At 43.2% G+C, this 12285-nt stretch overlaps 1 protein-coding gene across 11 annotated transcripts in view; it reads right to left on the bottom strand.

The window, feature by feature from the left end:
- AAK1 (AP2 associated kinase 1) overlaps window positions 1-12285 on the bottom strand; it is a 187129-nt gene that overhangs the window by 27889 nt on the left and 146955 nt on the right. For 6 of the 11 annotated variants that reach the window (XM_068274792.1, XM_068274793.1, XM_068274796.1 and 3 more), the window contains 2 exons: window positions 11430-11531; window positions 7169-7279 (listed from right to left, as the gene is read on the bottom strand). The exons of 2 other annotated variants lie outside the window; for them this stretch is intronic. In XM_068274792.1, coding sequence (XP_068130893.1) covers window positions 7169-7279; window positions 11430-11531 — 213 coding nt within the window. The remainder of the gene's footprint in view (window positions 1-7168; window positions 7280-11429; window positions 11532-12285) is intronic. 3 more of the 11 variants (XM_068274794.1, XM_068274801.1, XM_068274803.1) reach the window with 1 other exon arrangement.

Raw genomic sequence — 12285 nt, 5'->3', positions numbered from 1 at the left:
AGATGGGGAAGAGGCCACATTACCTAATAAGGGAATAGGTAAATCACCCCCATCAGTAGGACACCACAGTACAATAGGACACACAAATACTGACCAATACATGAAGCTGGTGAAAAACGGCAATAAAGAACCGGAAACCAAACAAGAATTTCCAGCTCAGTTAACCAAAGTGTGACATTGGGAGGATAACAGACACACACAGAAACACAGTCACCACAAAGGATCATACTGCCGGTCACACTGTGCACAAATATGACATTCAAACCAATGTATGACTGGGAGCGGTAAAGCCAAACCGCACTTAAGGGAAATGTGTATATTTTTCGTGTTATTTCTCTATTAGTATCAAAATAATTTTCTAACGTGGGTGAATTTGACAATTGGTTGAAGCGTTAACAACTAATTAAAAGGAAAGGTTTTTTTGTTTGTTTTTTAAAACACAGAAAGCTCTTGAGACATGAAAAGCATTCCTTGGTGGCCTTTTTTCAAATTTACTTTTTGGCTTGGTTGTTGACTTTTTTTTTTTTAAAGAAATGTTTCTTATATTCAGGGCAACCTGTTTTCAATCTATTTCTAATGTGTAATCTCTTCTAATAATCTAGGTATACAGTATAAGAAATTGTATTAGGCTACGCTCATGTTTCCGTAAAGCGATTCTTTTCGGTGATAATAGAACATTGATTATCCTCCATAAAGTGCTTGCTCTAGATATAAAAGATTATTAGTTGAAACTGCCAAACAGCAACTTATTTGTCTTTCCTCGCTGTAGGGAAGTGGAGTATTACAATTGATTTTGTGAAATTATGATGACTGTATTATTTAGCTTGCTTCATTTTGCTGCAAATATTCAATAAAAAAAAACACTTTTTTTATTGAACACACAAAAAAAGAAAAAAAAAAAAGGGAAAAGAAAAGCAAATAGGTCACACTGCATCTGTAGTGACTAGTTTACTACAGATAAAGGTAGCAGGATTCTGCACACCAACACCTAAGGCCCCATTCACACTAGAGCGTTTTGCTGGCGATTTCGGCAAAACGCTCAAGCGCTAGCGCTTTTAAAATCGCCGGCGTTTAATACAAATTGCCAAACGTGGGAAAATCGCTGCAGTGTCCAGTGATTTTTTCCGTGTGAAATTGCAGAAAAATCACTCCCGCAAGTTTTGCGCTTTCAAGTGTGAATGGGGCCTAAGTGTGGGGCAGTGCTTCAAGGTTATTAACAAGCCAACCCCGCCATTGCCACATTATATCTAGCCCTCATCAAAATTGTCATCCTAACATTCAAATCTCTACACAACCTAGGCCCTGGATTGTTCCAACTGCATCACACCTCCCACAACCTCAGATAAACAGGATCTAATAACTTAACCACCACCACCCCCCCCCCCCCCCCCCCCCCAAAGTCCATCTCAAAACCTTTGGAGTCAGCGCCCTCTGTCATGCTGGCCCAAACCTTTGGGATGCTGTGCCACACCCAATCAAGACAGCTCCAACCCTGGAGGCATTTCAATCGAAACTGAAAAGCCACCTGTTAAGTCAGGCATTTATGATCACATAACTTTTTTCCCCGTAACACAACTCAAACAGCAACTATGTATTGATCTAAGCACTTTGGGTCCTATGGAGTGTACCGTGTAGGCAATAAACTGCATGAAGCAGAATTGCCTGCGTAAAGTTTTACTGCACAATGAGTAGAGCGTAATGCATTGCATGTAATGTACTGCCACTTTCTCCACACATCATGCGCTAAAAGTTTATGCATGTCATTCTGGGTAAAGTGGAGCTTTAAAGTGTAACTGTCGGGCATAAAATCAAAAATTAATTATTTTTATCTGGTAAACAAGTAATAAAGATGCTAACCAGGCAATCCAAAAGGTAAAATCTCTATTACTTTTCATGTTGATAAATGATCAAAAAGGAAGTTGCAGGGCATGCAGGGTTGTCCTTTTTTGCTTCTGTACATTAGTCAAGTCTGAGGGGAAGCAAAGAAGAAAAAAAAGACAACCCAGCATGCCCTGCAACTTCCTTTGTGCGGCAACGTACCAAATAAGAGTCGGGTAAACTGGGGAATGATCATTTATAAACAAGAAAAGTAATAGAGATTTTAACTTTTGGATTGCCTGGTTAGCATCCTTATTACTTGTTTACCAAATACAATTAAAGAATTGATTGTTGATTTTATGCCCAACAGTTATACTTTAAGGGAAACAAAATAAATTAATACATTGCAAAGTGAGAAGTTAAAAAAAAAGAAGAGAGATCAAGAAATGATTGATATACACCATGTAATTTGTCCATATTGTTTGATCCACAATCAGTCTGCACATAATCATCTTTACTACTGGCAGTCATAAAAAACAGCACCAACTGCTATCATCTACACACCCCAACAACTTGATAGGCTAAAAGGTTGCTTTTTTTTCGCCGCCCCGACACGGTCCCCTTATGTCAATGTACCCGGTGCCCCGGGTAAAAGTGAATAAATGACCTCGCCGCAGCCTCCACTTGTCACCGCTGGCTTCCGGGATTCCTCCTCTGCATACACGAGCGCCCCCCGTGTGGTTTGCTAGTAAGGGCGCACGTGTGTGACGTCACAAGCGTGCCCTAAATCCACATGTACTGAGAGGAGAATGCGCCTGGAGTGGCAGAGGGACAAGTGATGGCCGTGGACAGGTAATGTATACACTTTACACAGGACAACATTGACATTAAGGGGGACAGTATCAGGGGTTTTGTTGCATTCGATCGTTGGGAAATTGCACGCCGTTACCACCGCACACCCGATCGAGCAAGATCTTGTAGCATGCGCGATAGAGAATGCGACCACTTTTCGTCCCGAAATTGGTCGCATTGTCAGGCATGCGCTTGGCGGCATCGATTTACATCCAATTCGGTTATAATAATCAAATTGGATGGTCGATCGGCTGCCAAGTTGCCTGATGTATGGCCACGTTTAGTTTACTACAGAAGCACAGCAAGATGTTCCTATAGGTAAAGGGAAGGATGGACAGTTTCTCAACAACTAAAAGACCAGCTGAGATACTTATGACTGGTGATGATGAAGGGATGGCAAAGACCCAAACCTGCTGTATAGAAAACAGGGCACAGCAGCAGGCTCTACAACACTCTGATATTCTTGGAACTGAGTTATGTAAAGCAAAGCAAATCGCAATCATGTGTCCGTCCTCATGGCTATATCTCAACAGCACAGATCATATGATTATCAGGATGTATGTCATCTATAGGCTAGAGCTGGCCAAATAAATGCTATTCATTTAAGGTTTATGCAGCTCAGACCTAGACTAATTAAAATCATCCACTTGATGTGGACAAGGAACCCTGGTTGAGAAAGCCTGATGCAGATCATGTGTTCTGACTTCGTAATATGCATACCTGTTCAAGGTGAATGGCTCAAAAATGTTTCTAGACAGAGAATATGCTGTTACAGCTGTGAAACTGTGACTTTCCAAAGGAGTTTAACAGTAGCAACCTTCATATTGCGTAAAACCCATGCAAACCAAAAATGTATTTTCCAGTTAGTCTTCCAGGATCTGCTGGGAGGGAGCTTGGTTGTGATTGGCATTACACCCAAAGCCCTACTGGGCAGTAGTTTTTATTACATCCAAAGCCCTACTTTATATCAAGCATGGTTTCCATGCAATGCACTGACAAAGGACAAACAACTATGTAATGTCTCCTGAAGAATGCAAATTGGAGACTGGTGATGGTAAGGTCTAGGTCCTAGACCTAGACCTATTGGGGACATATCTGCTAACGATTTGTGCATATTAGGGTCATATCTGTTTTATAATGGCTTTGCGGCTCCCAGTTTTTATTCTCTTTTCGGAAACGGGTCCAAGTGGCTCTTTGATTCTTAAAGGTTGCAGACCCCTGGTCTAGGAGAACTCATGGAGAAGCATGTAATCTGATCAACTGTTAGATTTGCAAAGCTCTGATTTACTGTGATCACATCCTGCTTTAGCATGTGATCATGACTAGCATATAAGAGACTTACATATATATCACCTTACCAAACTGATCACATGCGTCTCCCTGAGCAGGGGCAAATCCAGGATTTCCAAGGGGGGGGGTTCCTGAAAGTGGCGTGTGGGCGTGGCCAAAATATGGTGTGGGTGGAGCCAAATACTAGCAGTTTCTAGGCTAAATTGCACCCAGGGTTAGGGCGTAAAATGCGCCCCCAACGTGGAGACAGGTATAGGTGCCCGCAGTATAGGTAGCAGTATAGGTAGCCAGCTATAGGTCCCCCCCCCAGTATAGGTAGCCCATATAGTTGCCCCCAGTATAGGTTAGATAGGTATATGCCCCCCAGTATAGGTTAGATAGGTATATGCCCCCCAGTATAGGTTAGATAGGTATATGCCCCCCAGGATAGGTTAGATAGGTATATGCCCCCCAGTATAGATTAGATAGGTATATGTCCCCCAGTATAGGTTAGATAGGTATATGCCCCCCAGGATAGGTTAGATAGGTATATGCCCCCCAGGATAGATTAGATAGGTATATGTCCCCCAGTATAGGTTAGATAGGTATATGCCCCCCAGTATAGGTTAGATAGGTATATGCCCCCCAGTATAGGTTAGATAGGTATATGCCCCCCAGTATAGGTTAGATAGGTATATGCCCCCCAGTATAGGTTAGATAGGTATATGCCCCCCAGTATAGGTTAGATAGGTATATGCCCCCCAGTATAGGTTAGATAGGTATATGCCCCCCAGTATAGGTTAGATAGGTATATGTCCCCCAGTATAGGTTAGATAGGTATATGCCCCCCAGTATAGGTTAGATAGGTATATGCCCCCCAGGATAGATTAGATAGGTATATGCCCCCCAGTATAGGTTAGATAGGTATATGCCCCCCAGGATAGGTTAGATAGGTATATGCCCCCCAGGATAGATTAGATAGGTATATGTCCCCCAGTATAGGTTAGATAGGTATATGCCCCCCAGTATAGGTTAGATAGGTATATGCCCCCCAGTATAGGTTAGATAGGTATATGCCCCCCAGTATAGGTTAGATAGGTATATGCCCCCCAGTATAGGTTAGATAGGTATATGTCCCCCAGTATAGGTTAGATAGGTATATGCCCCCCAGTATAGGTTAGATAGGTATATGCCCCCCAGGATAGATTAGATAGGTATATGCCCCCCAGTATAGGTTAGATAGGTATATGCCCCCCAGGATAGGTTAGATAGGTATATGCCCCCCAGAATAGATTAGATAGGTATATGTCCCCCAGTATAGATTAGATAGGTATATGTCCCCCAGTATAGGTTAGATAGGTATATGCCCCCCAGTATAGGTTAGATAGGTATATGCCCCCCAGTATAGGTTAGATAGGTATATGCCCCCCAGTATAGGTTAGATAGGTATATGTCCCCCAGTATAGGTTAGATAGGTATATGTCCCCCAGTATAGGTTAGATAGGTATATGTCCCCCAGTATAGGTTAGATAGGTATATGTCCCCCAGTATAGGTTAGATAGGTATATGCCCCCCAGTATAGGTTAGATAGGTATATGCCCCCCAGGATAGATTAGATAGGTATATGCCCCCCAAAATAGGTTAGATAGGTATATGCCCCCCAGTATAGGTTAGATAGGTATATGCCCCCCAGTATAGGTTAGATAGGTATATGCCCCCCCAGTATAGGTTAGATAGGTATATGCCCCCCAGTATAGGTTAGATAGGTATATGCCCCCCAGGATAGATTAGATAGGTATATGTCCCCCAGTATACGTTAGATAGGTGAAGGAAGGTGCCCCTGTGTGGGGAGAAGATTGCCCGGGGGAGAAAAGACAGAATAAAATGATGGAGGCGCCAGCCGCGCCAATAAGGGATGCGGGAGCCGGCTTTATTCCTCGCTCCCTCCCTCCCTCTGAATGCCCCCACCTGCGGTGAATGTGTGCCCGGCTCCCCCATGAGTGTGTGCGCAGTGGAGCGGTAGGTCCTCTTACCGCAGATCAGGCGCACCAGCAAGTCTCTCTGCTTCCTGTGACGTCATGGTAAACAGGAAGCATGAGACTCCAGTTGCTGGTGCGCCTGATCTGTGGTAAGAGGACCTACCGCTCCGCTGCGCACACACTCATGGGGGAGCCGGGCACACATTCACCGCAGGTGGGGGCATTCAGAGGGAGGGAGGGAGCGAGGAATAAAGCCGGCTCCCGCATCCCTTATTGGCGCGGCTGGCGCCTCCATCATTTTATTCTGTCTTCTCTCCCCAGCCGGCCGGGCCATGCGGCAGCCCCACTTCCAGGCTCGGTGCAGGGGGGGTGTTCTAGACACCCAGAACAACCCCTTCCGTGCGCCACTGCTGAGTTCTCCTAGACATGACCATCACTAATGGAGACAACTTTGGTCCAATTCCAAGCTGCATTTAATTTGCATGTATTTTGGAATTATAAGCATCTCATTGGCAATCTATAACGTCGTTCTGGATGCACAGCTGGCCACACAAATAAATTCTTTGCATGGCCATGCTCATTGTCCTATTAGAAATTATCCCCAAGGTTTCTGGATTTATGATGGAACTGCTACATGCAGCATTTCTACTGCAAAGGTAAATAAACACTGCACGGACTCTTGCACAGCACACAATTAAAAGTTTTCATTCCACATATGAATTCTGTAGAAATCAACTGCACTGAGCTATGATTATTTCGCTACATCAGAGTGTAATTCTATGTAGGAGTGCCTTATCAGAAGGTGAGACTCACAGCACCTGTACAGGAAGACAGATGCTTTAACACTTTCTGTGCTGAAAGATAACTCTGTTAAATCTTCAGGGTTTTGTTTAGGAATTCCGAGAATTGTAATAACAGGTTTTTTGCCCTAGTGGTTATCATGCTATGCCTTATCTTTTAGAGCAGACAGAAAGTTCTGAGTTTAGAACCACTATAAGAACATAATGCTATATATTCTCATTTAATCCCGCTTTTTATGGGCATAAGTGTTTTGGTTAAATAGTCACTTTAAGAAAAGCATAAAAGCAAGTTTGTGGCCCACACACTGTTTTTGGAAGAGTTGACTCACTGAGCAGGTCACATGACATACGAGTAACGAGACAGTACACCCCGCCAGACAGCTTGGAAGATGAAATGAAGGCGGTACAAAGTTTCATCACAGATATACCACAGACAATGCTTTGCTTTACCTGCAGATGTTGGAGCAGACAGGGAGACTGGTGCAAACTCATCGAGGAGGTCAGCCGCAGGGTTAGACAGAATAGAGTAGTCAAGCAGAGAGTCCTCCCCAGTAAGGGAGTCTGGAGATCCCAATGTGCAGCATTAAAAAGATGGCACTCTGTTAGTAATGAAAACAAGACATCTCTCTGTACAATCCCTATAGGCTTCATACACATGCTAGACCGTGGTCATCAGAAACAAAAGATAAACGACGGGTCGGCCGAGAAAGTTTAAAAAAAAAAAAAAAACCCAAGGTGTCCTGATGATAGTAAAAGACAGAGATTATAGTCCATGTAGAAAGATTAGTTCTGGTGGATCAGTTTGGACGATAATCAGTACCAAGTCGTTTGTACCACATGATAAACAATCGATCCATTGAAAGTACTTACGGGTGAAGAATTTCACACTTCCAGGAACGATCTGATCGGCAAACAGTCCTCGTGCCGACACTGCATGCAAATGCGGACGTCCGCTCGCTGCTAATCGTCGGAGATCGTTTGTTTTCTGATGACTACAGTATATCGTCTGTACGGAAGCTTAGCTCTCAGGATGTGCTGCAAAACGTGGTGCAGACATGTGAAATCTGTCCCACAAGGCACACCACAGAGATAGTCAATTAGAGGCTAAAGATTTTAAATGGTGCTAATATATTGTTGATTTTATGCTTATTTATACAGCTCGGAACTGGCCCAATCACAATCACCAGGTACTGCATTTAAAGAGAATCTGTTACAACCCCATTTCTCGCACCTGCGCAGTAGAGCAGACCCGATTGGGCTTGGCCATTTCTGCCTGACCCCGATTAGAAAGCTGCTACTGCGCCTGATTGCACCAGATAAATATTTATGTCCCGGTGTTTGGGGGCTGCCAGCGCTGGATCTTGGAGGGCGAAGAGGACGGGGGAAGCCTCATTAGAATACAGAGGCTTTGCCCTCCCAAGGTTAAGTATTCCCCGAGGGGTTACAGAGTTTCTTTAATTTGCCAATTCCAAGCTGCCTAAATATTCATAAAATTTACATCATAGTTGCATCAGTTGAAAATTATTACCATCTCATTGACTATCTCTAATCACAAACCTGGTGCAATATGCATCTAATTTACCATTTAGAGGGGACAGTCTGATTCTCCGTCACCAATCACAGCACAAGAAGCAGCCGTGCTCGTGGACACTTCTTATTTTTGTGCCGGTTTCGGTTTGAATTGCTGTGAGACTATTGATATAGATAGCGAGTCAAACAAAATCCATAAAGCCATTAATGGATAAGCATCAGCTCTACTACAAAAACATGCATGATCTATCTAGCTGAAACGCGCCTCTAATACGCAATCCCTGGCTCGGCAGCACACATCTGATAGACCAAAGCTGCAAAGAAGCTCTACAGAGATCAGTTTGTGTTCCCAATTTATTAGCTGACCTTTTTTGTTTTAAGATTAGAAAACTTTTGGGAGATCCAAAGTGATGGAAAGGAACATCTGGGTTCTCAGTAAAATCATACGCCGACACTCTTCAAGCAAAATAAAAGGGTAGAGGACCTGCTCACCAACTCACAGCGGATGGCTGAGGCTAGGAACACACTAGGCAGAAACACTAGCGTTTTCACTGCTAATGAAAGTCCATGGGCCGAGTGTAAAAATGAGCTATGCAAAATGTATGTTTTACAATCCACATTTTTGAAAAACCTCAACTCGCTGCATAATTTTCAAAAACGCATGTAAAACACACATGATGTATCACAATGGAGATGCAGAGGAATGGGTTTTTACATTTTTTTTTTTTTTTAAATATATGGTACTGTATTTTACTCCATTGATTAATGGTTCTGATCCAGTTCTGTACAATGCCTGAAGAAGACATTTAACATTTCAAAAAGCTTGCAATAAACCATAAACAGTTAGACATTTGAGGTATTACCGGAATTAATGCTTACAATAACGCACAAAAAAAAAATATCAAAAATGAAAACGTGAAACGCAATTGAAAACCCATACAAAAACGCACCAAAAGCAGAGCAAAAAATAAAATCACACAGGGCAGAAATGACTGTACTGTCTAGTGGGCTCCCAGCCTGAAATCAAAAAGGCTATTTTGCTCAAGTTTTTCATGGATGATAAATCCATGACTGCTACAGTATGGTTCTCATAAAATCATGAGGAAAATTAGTGTGATTGACCTGCAATAGTATTTTCCAAAGCAAAGGCTGGGGATCACTCGCAGATCATGATCTCTACACACTGATACAGGTAAAAAGAACTCTGCACTTCATTTAGGTCTGGAACACACTAGAGTGCTTTTAGCCATGTTTTTGTATCAACGACACTCGCAGTCGATTCCTAAAAATGTTTTGCCAATGAATTTCAAAGGTGGGGAACACACTAATTGCAATCGCAAGACATGCAACATTTTGGGTGCTTTAATGCAAAATACACAAGTGGGGCAAAACCATTTAAAAATTAAAAATAATGTTTAAAAAAAAAAACCTCACTGGGTGCCCCGATGTCTGGCTTCTGTCTGCAGCCACAACCCTAGCAGAAGAAGTCACAGGTGCTTCAACGGTTGGAGATAGAGAAGCACCTACGACTTTTTCTGATAAGGAGGCGGGGCTATGGGCAGAAGCCGACATCTGGACACCCAGTGAGTATATGAAAACTTTATTTACACAGGCAAATTGCTAATCAGAAGCGCTGTACAGTTAATTGTACAACACTGCAAAACGTTAACTGGAATTGCTCTAGTAATCACTGCACACAGCGCTTGAATGATTTGTAAGCACTGCAACTGTTTAAAGGAGAATCCTCAAAGTTTTATGAGGCGTAAAACAGGAAATTTATTGAAATGAGTGATCGTTAAAAAAAATGTCTTTCAGAGGATATCACCTGCTAACCTTATGCAAATTCTTCAGACTCTGACTCCAGTAGGCATTCTGACTAATGCCTTGGCATTAGAGAGTTATCCAGAGAAGTGAATTGCTTGGTAATGGAGTCACCATTTAGATTAGATCTAGGTACCATTCAATTTCCCGTCAGACCGATGGGTCGAACCAATAATTTCTCAATCAATAACAGGATAATTTTCAGATCACTACTGCCCAAAATTGATCCAGTTATGGATCAGGAGCCGATTAGACATGTTGGAAATTATTGGTTTCGACCCATCGATCTGATAGGAAATTGAATGGAGTGTACATGGCATTACATAGATGCAAATCCACGTTGTTCATTGTTACACACTTAATACCCAAATTAAAGCACCTTTACCATAACAAACACAACATCTACATATGAACTCCGCAACCACCAGTACAGTAAGGAATTCTTTTAAGCGGTTTCATTCTACAATCAGACCAGCCTACCAACAAACCTTTACCAAAATGTACTTACCTGAACAATTTACTGAAAATACACCATATATCTGTTGATCATGTTATTATACAAATGTAGTAAGGTTGTGCAATAGGATGGGATTGTCTACAACAGGGGTGTTCAAACTTTTTGGACCAAGGGCCACACCACCGGTCTTGAGATCAATAGGGGGCTGAACCAACGAAATGAAACAATTTTTTTCTAAATGTCCCTAGGTAGAGTATGCCTATTATAGTTTTGTCAAATGAAACATTTCCATGGGAAATAAATTATATACCATGTGTTCTGTCAGCATGTCCCTTTCAGTGTGCAGATGCGGCTGCTACTACCATTGGGGCATTTGCTAATGAGCGTCTGCTACTGTGCAAGGAGTACTGCCTGATCTGACTTGCTGACCATTCCATTCACTTTTCAATGTTGAGCCACCGCTTTGTACAATATCTGGAAACACCCGCGAACGCATCCTTGTCATCTGAGCGCATACTGCGCTAGATTACACCACAGGTGAAGTACGCATCCTGTAACATGGTCACTTGCCCACGCAGAACCACCAATGGGTTGGCGATCTTTACGGGTGGGCCAGCGGGACACCAAGGAGGACAAGAACTGCAGCGAGATACCAAAATGAATTCTAGGGGCTAAAAGCTCCAGGTAAGTAAAAATAGATTAAGCTGTTCACCTCGGGAGTCATTTAAGCTTTTCAATAAGACTTCTTGTATCTTAGTGTTGACCACAGCTTAGAGGGAAGGAGCATTGTCACTAATGGCCTGAAGATCCTAAACAAGAGCAGCCTGCAGATCCTGAACCCTGGGATCAGAGGCAGCAGCCACTGAATGTACAGATCACCATATAGAAAAGCCCACCACCAACCTGTGCGATTAGATGCAATGGAGTCGGCCTGGGATGAGAGGCGCTGGGGCATAGGAGGCTCCAGCCCCGGAATGAGGCTCTCCACCACAGGCTCTGCTTTTCCTACCACAGCAAAGAAGAGGGATTTCACAGGAAGGTGGAAGAGGAAGAAAAAAAAGAAACAGAAGATATAAGAAAAGCTCAGAACATTTACCAGGAATATAATTAACGATGTTAGCGGGCCATAAACAGTCGCCTGTCCTCCCTCATCACTGAGACCCGCTTCAAACCTCTCCCAAACCAGACTGCAGAGTACATGTTGTCTACGTGTGTTGTCTTCTCCTTGCAAAAAAGATATTAAGCATGACTGTCCATCAATGTCTGGTTCCAATGCCTGAGAGAGTTCCTAGATAGTTCCTATGTGGGCCCAACAACTACAAGCAATGCGGAGACTGGTCACATCAATCACTCACATCACCTCAGCTATTCATACATCTTATGATTTGATCGTTTGACAACCTGGTCCTTTTGACAATGCAAACAATACATTATCTTACACCAGCAGTATTTGGCTGAATTTCCGAGTACGTATTGCAGCGGTCGCATCAGTTGGGCGCCGGGTGAGCCCTCCGTCATAAATGCCTAATTCTAATGTCCACAATAGGGAAATGGTGTGCTATGCTGCTATGCTGTATGTTAAAGAGACACTGAAGCGAGAATAACTCTCGCTTCTTGTCTCATAGTCAGCAGGAGAATGTGTGCCCCTGCTAAAACGCCGCTATCCCGCGGCTAAACGAGGGTCCCTGACCCCCCCCAAGCCCCCCCTGCAAAATCTACGACCAACTTGGTCGTAGATTTTGCTGCTGTTGAGGCAGGG

This window comes from Hyperolius riggenbachi, chromosome 3 (genome assembly GCF_040937935.1).
Source record: "Hyperolius riggenbachi isolate aHypRig1 chromosome 3, aHypRig1.pri, whole genome shotgun sequence".
NCBI lineage: Eukaryota > Metazoa > Chordata > Amphibia > Anura > Hyperoliidae > Hyperolius > Hyperolius riggenbachi.
The sequence above is the reverse complement of the archived record's forward strand: the minus strand, read 5'-3'. Positions and strand labels throughout refer to the sequence as shown.